The 12,252-nt window shown below is 37.6% G+C and overlaps 1 protein-coding gene across 2 annotated transcripts in view; it reads right to left on the reverse strand.

Annotated features, from left to right (window-relative positions):
* The window catches only part of Smchd1 (SMC hinge domain containing 1), a 130,878-nt gene that overhangs the window by 20,107 nt on the left and 98,519 nt on the right, over positions 1-12,252 (reverse strand). For both annotated transcript variants that reach the window (XM_030250119.1, NM_028887.4), the window contains 5 exons: positions 6,314-6,401; positions 5,629-5,760; positions 5,213-5,365; positions 751-877; positions 494-613 (listed from right to left, as the gene is read on the reverse strand). In XM_030250119.1, coding sequence (XP_030105979.1) covers positions 494-613; positions 751-877; positions 5,213-5,365; positions 5,629-5,760; positions 6,314-6,401 — 620 coding nt within the window. The remainder of the gene's footprint in view (positions 1-493; positions 614-750; positions 878-5,212; positions 5,366-5,628; positions 5,761-6,313; positions 6,402-12,252) is intronic.

The following is a 12,252-nucleotide window of genomic DNA, read 5'->3' on the forward strand; positions in this document are numbered from 1 at the left end:
AATAAAAAACAGGTTCAAAGCACAACTCACCAAATGTCTTATTTTAATTATATAAGAAAATCATTTAAAAGATAGCGAACATATTCTGGACAAACTGAAGAATAAATTAAATACTTCATTTTTAGTATTTGTAGACCCACATGCTACTGTGGTATATAAAACACGAAGAGCTCATAATTGAAACTAAAAATTAAATTACATATCATCCCTCCAGTGACATCTTTTGCCAGAAGCTAGAACTAGATAAAGTTAGTTATCAATATTATCAAAAGCCTTAAACTCTCCACAGGTCCACATTTCTAGAGGAAAAGTAGCAGCTTTTATAATCTGTAAGCTTGCTACAAGCTAATTAAGTATGGAACACTTCATGTTAAAGCTGCCAGATGTCCAGAACCTTCACTTCTAGTTCAAGAAAGCAGTCAGGTGGTCCCCACCCTCTGCCTCGCCACTCCTCATAGCCTGCTACTGTATGACCTGAGTAGAGGTGACTTACATTTCATTTCATCCACAAGCTGCTTGTTGGCATCGAAGAGACTTCTGTACATAGTGATGGACTTGGATAACTCGTCCTTCTCCTTCGTAAGCGCTGCCATTTGTTGCTGCTTCTTAACATCTAAGAAAACATTCCCATATAACTTAAACAACTTATAAACTTCTGTGCCATAGTATGATGCATATGAAAAGCAGAGCAAGGTTATCTACAGCACCACCACCAATAGAGTATAATAATCTATTCTCCCAAAGGCTTACCATTGTAAAACATAAATGGCAGGCTATATGATTCTAATGTTCCTGATACAGTTGACAGCCGAGGCTCAAAGATAATAAAGTATTCAGTACTATCCCTTCCAGGACTATTTTCTGCCAGCACTAGAGTCTGTGTAAGTAAAAAAGGAATGAGAAAAATAAGATTTACAGAAAAGAGACATTCCAACGTTACATATGTTGTCATACGGCTACCAAACAAGCAGTAAAAAGTGACCGTGACAATCACTGGCCGACTCTCAGATTTTCCAAACCACCAACACAACCACCCAAAACACAAAAAATTCTACCTTTGATATTAGTTAGAGACCCAAATGATGTAATGAGTACAACTTAGCAAAAACTACTAATAATGGAAGATTATAAGGAAAAGTTGTATTTCCCATCACCCTATCTTTTATCAGTGGCCATTTCTATCTCAACCTGCAACATTATTTTGATTCAAACCTTTAGGTTGAAGCAGGGTAAAAATTGCTAATGGAGTAAAAGTTATAAATAACATTCACAAAGCAATACTCAGAGCACAAAGTTGGATTTAAGTTACAGATGTCACTGTGGGAGACCAGCTCCATGAGACAGAACAAGAGGCCCCTGAAAAAATTAACGACTTGTTTTTAAAACTTTTATTTCTTTCATCATTTTACAAAAATATACCTGAACTCAAGACCAAAGTAAATAATTAGCAACAGATGCAATTACAGACATTTTAATTCAAATTTTCAGTTGTACAGAAAAAGACCTTAGGCTCTTTGCTCTCAAGAATATAATACAATATAAAAAGAAAAAGAAAACAAAAATTCCTAAACTAATAGAACCTTATAGATCATAAAAACAAAACTATAAACATTTATAATTATTTTTCTTAAAAACTAACAAACACAAGTCATAAATAAGCCAATTCTCTGTTCTACTCTGATTTTGAAAGCTATCAGCAATGTATACACAGGAACATAAGCACATAAAACACGTTTCTATTAAAAAGGTAACATTTTTAACCTGTTTGCTTATACTTGGCTTGTTAATGACAACTGATGAAATGTTACCAATTTAAAATGTTTATAAATAATACTGATAAGCCACACTGTAGCGATGCCTTTGACAGCCAAACACTTAGCTTGAAATTTTAACAATAACTTAAGAAATAGGAAACAAGTATCTCACTAATTACTTCCTTGCAGATTTGTTTTCTAGGATAATGAGAAATATGGCTAATTAAAAGCTTATTTTACTAGAAGGTATCAAATGCCCCTTTAAGAAGGGAGAAGAGCTGTATCAGTTTACCCTTTCATCAGCAGTATATAAAATATCAACTCCCCTGGGGAGGATCAGCATTTCACACTGATAATTACTGCTGTAACTAGCTGCTCTCTAAGCATGACCACATTCACGCTTTTTGTTTTTAATGGCCATTTATTCTTTCTAATTCAAAGAATTAATTTTCTTTACTCATTTATTTTTATACTAGATTGCCAAAAATCATCAACACAGTTACTTCGTTTAATTCTGTTTATTGCATGCTCATCAACAGAGCTTAATATGTAATAGTTAAATATACTCTATGAATAGGAACTTGGCATATGAGATGAACCTATGCAATGAAAATGAGTCTGTCTTTAGAAGATTTCAGATCATGTAGGCAAATAATACAGACTATAAAATGATACAACCTATGAACCTGATACAGGACAATGTCAGACTATGACACAGAACAAAGCCTAGGTAAAACATTATATACAAACACTAGCTGTATTCTGGTTGGTATTTCATTTACACTCTTGAAAGTGATGGCTCAGCAGTAAAGGATGAAGACTCAAAGTTCAACTCCTAGCACCCAGCCACCAAGACATAAACAGCACCTGAGACATAAATATGAACTAACATCCTTTCTCTCATTCATGTAGCATTGACATGCAGAAGCCAAGCAATACAAGGCTCTTATGTTTATTCAGTGGAACAGGAAAGATCTCTGGTGGTGAGGCGGAAATTCATACACATCAAGTTCAGATTTTATATGCAGCTTCTGGGAAATAGCTACATTTCTGACTTCAGGCAGAGCAATTTCAAATGCATATGGGGAAGGAAGAGGGAGGCTCAAGGAAAATGGGCTAACTACTCTTCCAATTCTATTCCACTTGACATGTTAAACCAGCTTACCTCCTCTAAAAAAAAAAACCCAGGTGTGTGTCCTTTATTGTCTAATTTTATCACGGTGTAGGTGAAACTCACCTTATTTTCCACTGTAACAAGAACAACTAGGAAAAGTTGACAATATTGGCAACTGATAAACAAGTTCTCAATATGAAGAGAGTCAGAAGTGGCATGGTACACAGGCTGAGAGGAGCAGCCTGATCAGGCACCACAAGGCCTGTCTTACAAGCATTCTTCAAGGTGAGGCCAACTCTTTAAACTTTTCCAAATTACAACTGCAGTTCTTATATAAAAACTACACACTTTTAAATGTTGATATCGTTTCAGTTAATGAAACCATTTGGTTATTCACTGTCCAACAGATCAGCAAGTATTTAGGAAGACTCCCAGTTTACAAGCCTAAAGTTACTGAAACAATGTAATATTTAAAATTGATTATATATAAGGATGAGCAATAACAACAACAACAAAAAAAGAAAAAGTACTATTGGTACTTACAACTATTCTATAAAGATTCCAAATAAATAAAATAAATAAATAAATAAATAAATAGGAAAAAGGATCATAAGAAGATTTTTTTTTTTGTCTGTTTAAAACTTATGTGTAAGTAGGTGTGTGTGCCTGCCATGTGGGTATGTGCACTCAAGTGCAAGTTCCTACAGACAACAGAGGCACTCTATCCTGTGGTGTTTAGGTAGTTGTGACATGGGAAATGAGCCACGGTCCTCTGGAAGACCAATAAGAAGTACTCTTAACTGCTTAGCCATCTCTTTAGTCAAAATTTAAAAAAAAAAACAAAACAAAACATAACTGGAGCATTGTGTATACACATGCGACCAACATACTATAAATAACTAAATAATCTAAAAAGAAAATAAATACTTAAAACTAACACTGTCCAATCTTTAACAAAGAATAGTGCTTGGGACCGAAGCTAGGGCCTCACACTTGAGTGCTCTAACAATGAGCTATAACCCCAGCCGTTTCCAGATCATTTAAAACTGAATTTTGATAAAGAATCAAACCCAAGGATGGCTTGAACCTTAATCTGTATCAGAAAAACCCAACCCACTTGCCTCAACACACTGCCTTTGGCCAGGGACACAAGCCTTGCCACCAAAAATTAAGTTACATTGCATATCGGACTAGAATCTGTAAGACATTCACATCCAATGGTGTATATAAGAAGCACTTGATATGATGGTGCGTCCTACAATCCCAGGACACAGGAAGACAGGAAGTTTAAGGTCATCCTGGAAAACACCCCCCCTCCAAATATCACACAAGTTTTGGTAAAAACATAAATTTTAAAAATACAATAATGAGCCGGGCGTGGTGGTGCACGCCTTTAATCCCAGCACTCGGGAGGCAGAGGCAGGCGGATGTCTGAGTTCGAGGCCAGCCTGGTCTACAAAGTGAGTTCCAGGACAGCCAGGGCTATAAAGAGAAACCCTGTCTTGAACCCCCCCCCCAAAAAAAAAAAACCAATAATGATAAAAGCATTTAAATATGTGTATTATTTTATGGTCAAGCACTTTTCTTTGTAGTAATCTGTGGAGTCCACCAGTAAATCAGTATCTACTTACCTATCTACACACCAACTGTTCTAAATAAACAGAAGAAAACTGAAACATTTCTTATATATAAAAAAAAGACTTTGGAAAGGAAATAAATTTGTACCAAGGATTGACGAAAGTAAGTGTAGTCACTTTATTAATGATATAGGATTTTAGTTAACAAAAAAATATCAAAAATAAGTTAAACAAGACAAAGAAAAATTCTTGCAAAAGCTGTATCCTATAATATTAAAAAAATTCATTAACCTCAAAAATTCATATCCTTCATCCTATAGTGAAAACACTATGCTGTGCTAGTGTGTATACTGTAACTTCAGACAAGTCTGCACCAGAGGGCCAGTCACTGCTACTTCTGTATGTTAACAATATAACAACTTTTTTTTACAAGGTCTTTTTACAGTACATTTTAAAACTATTTTCATTTTAGAAAAATAACAATGATAGGCTTACAGTTTATTAAATTTCTATCTAGCCTGAATCTTACTGCCAGTATAATAACAGTAACTTACATCAGGACATTACATAGTAGATTGCTAGGCCATCCCACCTGGATGAGGCTGAGTAAAGGTGGCTCTGGGATCCAACTTGTAAAAGCAAAATCACAGATATTTCAACAGATTTTTACATTTACTGTACCAAACACAAAACATCAGAACATCTTCATAGCTGTATATACAAAGACAGGTGTATTATGGATGTTGGAAAAGATCTAAGAAACTTACCGTGATTTCAGCAGAGCCTTTCACAAAGGGAAACTCAAGCGTCCTAACCTTCCCGATGAAGAGTGGGGTATCAGTGTCCTCCTCATTAAAGCCTTTAATGGTTGCTACTACAGTGCCAACCAGATCCATTCCAGTGTGATTACCATAATTATCCTTAAAATACACAGTGGAAAAGAGCTAGTTAGCATAATTGGTTAGAAGATAGCTGAAAAGAACATTATAAATCAGAAACAAGACAAATTCTCTTTTCATTGATATCTCAAAGCAAAAATGTTTACAGATATTTAATTTCAGTTTTTTCCTGCAGGTTTTAACTGAATGATCAATATTACTCTGTAATAGCCATTCTGAACCTGACTTTCAAAGCAATTACTCTTGTTAAACTCTGTAGTGTTTGAAGAAGACATAAACATTACTGTGATACTGAGGCGCAGGTCTTTGACCAAGGTCCTGCTGGCAATTGAACGGACATTAGAAACAGCTGGGGTAGCTGGTTGGCTGTCAGGAACCAACTTCATAGGCTGGTTGGGGAGAACATCAACTATAACCTTGAAAACAAAAGCAACATTTGTATTAAAAATTCCCTCCTATGAGTACTTTACTACTTCAGAGGAAAAGAAAAAAGAACAGCATATACTACATAAAAAGTTATCCTCAAAATTTTCCATTAATTTCTTTAAAATAATTTGTTTATTTCATCCTAATTTTTCTGAAAATTATATTATAAAACTCTGCTTAACCACATTTTACTTGTAATGGATCAGTTATCTATCATCAATCACTGGTCTAAAAATATTAAATGGAAAATTCTGGAAATAAATACTTTATAAAATTTCCTAACTTACCTCCATGTTAGATAACATTTTGATTTTATTATTGTTGCTAATCTGTTGTGTCTACTTATTAAGTTTGATCAGATAAATAAATACTCAGGACAAAGTCTGGTACTGCCTGTGGTTTTAGGGACCCACTGGGGGTCGTCAAATGCCTCCTGTGACTAGGGAAGTGACTTTTGCATCTAATAATTAATTCACTTTAAAAGCAAATACTTCATTTATAAAATGAGCAAATACCATGGTACATAAAAGTAAATATACAAACCTGTTGGCTGCTTAGAATATTTGTCTTATCAATCATGAAATCAAACTGGATACAATATGCTCCCACCTTGTTAGGGATAGTTTTCTCCCTAAAACAAAGAGGTAAGACAATGCTTTTTAATGGAGTAAATAAATTCAAAGCATTGATTATATGTTTCCTTTCATAACAAGCAAAGGAATAAGAGAATTATTGACACTGTACACACTTTCATTCGCTTAATATTTATTTTAGATTTAGCTATTACATCTATGACTGGTATTGCCTTCATGTTTGTATATACACCATGTGTGTGTGCACGCTGTGTATGAGTTATTAGAAGGTGTTAGATCCCCTAGAACTCTGGATCTGGAGTTACAGATGGCAGGGTGCTAAGAACCAGACTCATGTCCCCTAAAAGAGCGGCAAATACTCTCAACTGCTGAGCCATTGCTCCAAGCCATTATTTTACATCTGTTTAATCCTAGGACCCTCTTACCTCTGCATCTGTTCACACAAGACCCAGTACTAAGTCTCTAGATATAGCAAAAGCAGAAATAACTAATATAAAGATACAAAAGTAAACACAAAAAAACATAATAAATTATGTATCTTTTGGATTTTGCATCATTTCTATATTATCAATTTCCAACTAACAGTTTTATAATTTCAAAGTTACAGGCCATCTTACTAACCTTCCATGTGACTTTTTTTTCAGGAATTATTATTTTCTGACTTTAAATACTCAAGCTGTTTACTGTGATTTGATAACCAATAAGAAATTCAGTGCCTATTAGGAGACGCACTTAGTCTATTTGAACCACGCTCACCATGATGCAATAGGAAAGTGAGAGCAACAATTAAGCAGCAGTGCTTCCAAGTGGCAAAAAGACCAGGAAAACAAAACAAGAACAAACCACCGTCCCTGAAAAGTTAGAGAAATTGCTTACGGGTGTTTACAAGGTAACGGCTAAAGGTGTAACAAAGTAGGAACCCTGAGGCCTGAGTTTCACTGCATCACTCCTGGGAGCAGCAGGTAAAGCACAGGCAAAAGGATTCCCAATGGAAGTGCAATCCACCTCCCAATTATTAGCTTCATCCCTGACAAGAGAAGTGAATGTAAGCCTTCTCTGGGCAAGGGCTGTTACTCTCAACAGGCAAGCATCTCCACGGATATTAGTGCCTAAAAGCCAAACAAAATGAAGAAGCAAAGGAGCTCGACTAAAAATGAGCAGAGACAAGAGACGTCCCAGGAATGTGAGGGAATTCTGGACAGACTTTTGCTATGCAGGCCAATGACAAATAAGATTTTTAAAACTAACAGAGTACGGGACTTTGAAAGGAAAATCAAGAACTAAAGGCAGGATTGGGTTGCATGCATGCGTGTGCACACACACTCAAAGACACACATACACACCCCAGGCACAACACAGTAGAGGGTATGTAGAGTAGGGTGTGCCAGAATTTGGGTACATATAGGCCTGTGAGGCTAAGATTATTAGGCAGTGGTTGAGCATATAGGAAACCAGGGTGAGCAAAAGTTTGGACACACACAGGACCACAGGGTATGCTAACCGGAAGCCACAGTGTTGGGACAGGCAGACCAGGAGAGGCAGGGGCACCACGCTGCAAGCACGGGCGCAGAGCTGCTGAGTAGGCTCACAGGTGCCCCAGATACAGCGTCAGGTTAGAGGGGAGTGCGGGGGGAGCACAGCATCCTGCCAGCACACAAAAGAAACACAGGCTAAATCCGATTGACCTATGGAGTCTGACAGTTTTCCTCCACTTTCTGAACAAACTAATACAAAGGACAAGACCAGGAGGGAGAGAAACCAAAGCATCCCACTGAGAAGAAGCAGCTAGATCGCCCTCCACTGGGATAAAGAGGCTACCTGAATACAAGAAAACCAATTCCAGATGTACAAGTCCCAATGAAGACACACAAGTAACATAAACAAGGCAACTTGCATCCTCTAAGATGGCCAAATCCACAGTAAGGGGTCCTTAATGAGAGCAACTGAGAAGACTTGAATGCACTCCAGAAGAGCACACACAAACCGCTGGGTGAGATAAGGAACTCCATTAAGGATCTAAAAACTGAATTCAGAGCAAACTGAAATGACTCTGGATATGAAAAACTAAGTCAAATAAAAAAGCTGATAGAAAGCCCATCCATCGGTAGACAGGGCAGAGTACCACAGAGATAACTGTATGATCATGTTCACTGCTGCTGTAATCATCACAGCTAGGAAAATGAACCAGTCTAGATGTCCAACAAATGATTACTGATTAGCCGGCAGTGGTGACGCATGACTTTAATCCCGGCACTCAGGAGGCAGAGGAAGGTGGATCTGAGTCAGAGGACAGCCTGCTCTATAGAATGAGATCTAGGACAACTAGGAGTATACAGAGAAACCCTGTTTCAAAAGGGGAAAAAAAAAAGATTACCCAGTGGTGAAAATGTCGTACAGAGAGACAATGAAATTTTATTCAGCTACAAAAAAATTAAATGTGCTAGAAATGGGTATAGCTGGGAGGTATATGAAGGCAACCCAGACCCAGAGAGATAAATGTTCCAAATTATCTCTCACGTGGATTGCAGGTCTGAATTTTTATATCTGTGTTTAACTTGCAATGTATATGTATATAGAGAGAACAGGAATGGGTAAGGGAGGCCTGAAGGTGGGCCACAGTTGAGCACACGTGGTTTCAGTGAGGAAAAGCTGTGTGGGCAGTAATGAGGGAGGGGAGAAAAGAGGCAAACAAAACAAAAAACGTAAAGAAACTTACTGGCATTCCTCATAGGTTCAGATAGTCAACACTTGATCCCAACTGGTGGCACTGGGGTTGTTTAAGAGGGTCAGTCTTATTGGAGGAAGTCAGTCACTAGAGGCGGGTTTGTAAGTTTAAATGCCCACCCCACCTCACTTTCAGTTTCTCATCCTTCAAATCCCTGTGCCTGCCCATATGCTTATTGCTATGCATTTGCCGCCAAACTCTTCACCAGGAACTATTTTATAAGGTAACTATTCACCTGGAACTATTTTATAAGGTAATTTTAAACACACACACACACACACACACACACGAAAGCATGAATATTTTTAAATACCAATTTATATCAGGTTCTAAGGAAAAATCATATGTGGATAATCCAAGAAGAGACGGGTAGCCAAATATCTCTGTGCCAAGCTAGGTTTGGTGGCTCACACCTTTAATCCCAGCACTCATGAGGCAGAGGCAGGTGGATCTTTGTGAGTTCGAGACCAGCCTGGTCCACAGGGAGAGTTCCCAGACAGCCAGGGTTGCACAGAGAAACCCTGCCTCAGAGAGAAAAGAGAATTCCCAGCGCCAGGTGTGAGATGGTGGCATGAGTTATTAAGCCAGAAACCCTGAAAACAACGTAGGCCACCATGGTTGCTGGCACATATTTTACCAACTGAGCTATCTTCCCAGCCTCCAGAAACCAAGAGTTTGGTAAAAGATACCTATGAAAAGAAAATGGCCAAATTTTCACTATTAGGTTGGGAGTAATGTTAGATGACACTATCATCAAAGACTCAGAAGCTGCAGTGTGTTAGCAACTAACAACCATCCAACCAATCAACCAACCACCAGTTCCCACAGGAAGAGAAATGTCGTAATTTATGGACATCTGAAACAAAAACCTAGAAATTAAGGATACTTACTACAAAGTCAACCAACTTACTACTAACCATCTAGATTTCTATAACCATGGTAAACAGAACATACAATGCCTAATAATACTGTAAGAAAAACAACAACAACAATAGCCTAACTGTTTAGGAATTTAGGGAAAGATGTACAAGACTTTGAAAAAAAACCTGAAGCACCGTAAAATGAATTCAAGAAAAGAATACAAGTATATACCATAAAATGAGACTGGAAGATATGCCTAGATTTGCCCAGATTTCTACCCTCATAAAATTCTTATCAATTTTACCATTTGAGTTTTGTTATTGGAACTTGCTGTAGTATTTTTTAAAATATATATGATAAACAATAGATATTAGAATTCTAAAAAATTATAGTATTGGCAAAATGTAGGCAAATGGGTCAGTAAATCGATGTGTGGTCCAGAAATAGACAGACATATGAGTGGATTCATGGTTTAATTTTATTTTTTAAAGAGTTATTTATTTTTTTGTATATGGGTATTGTGTCTACAAGTATGTTTGTATAGCACAGGACTATAGTTATAGACAGTTGAGATCTACCATGTAGGTGCTGGGAATTGAACCCATGACCTCTAGAAGAGCAACCATTACTCTTAACCACTGAGTCATCTACCCAACCCCTGGATTTATGACGTATAACACAGCCATCACTGAAGAATACTCCCTTTCTCTTTCCACCCTTCCTTGTCCCCCTCAAAGAAAATCAACCCAAAATACCAAAGCAGAATCAATTTCAAGTATAACTATAAAGAGAGTTAACACAGCAGATCTGAAGCGTTCTTCTTGGAAAGACCTATTCACAATGTTTGCCCTTGTCTGGTATCCATGAGGTGACATTCACGAGAGTTATCTTGCACTTGTCTATATGGCTTATATTGAATGGAACATTTGTGTTACTATAGCTCATGCTAGCTTTTCTCCTGGAAATCTGCAAATATGATATGTATTATTTAGAGACCAGCATAACAACACCCCCAATAAAAGTCTTATCAGCTCCCCTTCATAACTTGGTATTGGAGAATTGCAACACACACTATGAGATCTGGCACTTTGAAGCCTCTAACTGCTTTCTGTTGGTTATTACCACACGTCTTCTCTCTGCAGATGAAGACGCTCTGTGCCCTTTGCCATAATAATTCACAGCAGTGAGTGAAATTACACCGAGTTCAATCGGTCCTCCTACTAGTGAAGTCATCAAACCAATTGACCATGGAAATTGCCTACATTATAATACAGGAGAAGGTTTTTATAATCCAAATATAAAGAATTCTTAAAGACGATTAAAGATAAAAGAGAGGCTAAACACATCTGAGTACATAAAAATCTAGAACTTCTGTTCAAGAGATAACGAAGAGTGCAGACATTAGCCTCACAATGAACAAGATATCTAACAGAAGTCATATTGTTACATGACTGTAGAGAAAATATCTTGCATACTTTATGGATGCAGCACTTGTCAATTAAAGCTGATTGGCTTGTAGCTGAGGCAGGAAATAGAAGGTGAGACATCTGATAAACAAAAAGCATTCTGGGATAGAACCAGGGCAGGAGACTGGTTGGGAATGGAGGAAGACACAAATGCATGGGAGCTGAGCGGAGATAACCAGCCACATAGCAAAACTCTGAATAGAATAATGGGATATCAATTTATGAGCTAGTTGGGGAACAGCTAAAGTGTATTGCCAAAATGTTTGCATATATATACTGAATCACAGAGTGGTCATTTCAGGAGCTTGGGGCCAGGAGGAAACAACCCTTTATATATTACTAACCCTGGAACTAAGAAATCTAAAAGCTGGAAGCCTGAAAACTCAAGCCCAACCTGAGTTGACTTAGTGCATACAGTGTTCACTGCACAAGCATGCGGGTCTGAGCTCAGATCCAAGCACCCAGATAAGAAGGTATGTGGTGATACACATCTGGAACCCCGCCATTGCTCATGGCTGGCAAGCAGCAGCTTCACTGAGGTCCTGTTTCAACAGAGTGCAAAGGAGGAAACACCGATGCCCACCTCTGGCCTCGGGCCTCCAGGAGCACCTGCACACACATTCGTACAACACACACTAAAATAAAGGATTAAAGAGACAAGAACTGAGTGCTCGATACCATAAGGAAATTCTTTCCAGAGATTTTTCTAGGTTCTCATGTTAATATACAACAGCCATCTTCCTCAAAACCATTTCTACAGAGCAATGTTAAAAACAAAAACAAAAAACAAACCAAACAAACAAAAAACCCAAAGCAACAACAGCAAACAAGCAAACA

Source organism: Mus musculus, chromosome 17 (genome assembly GCF_000001635.26).
Source record: "Mus musculus strain C57BL/6J chromosome 17, GRCm38.p6 C57BL/6J".
Classification (NCBI taxonomy): domain Eukaryota; kingdom Metazoa; phylum Chordata; class Mammalia; order Rodentia; family Muridae; genus Mus; species Mus musculus.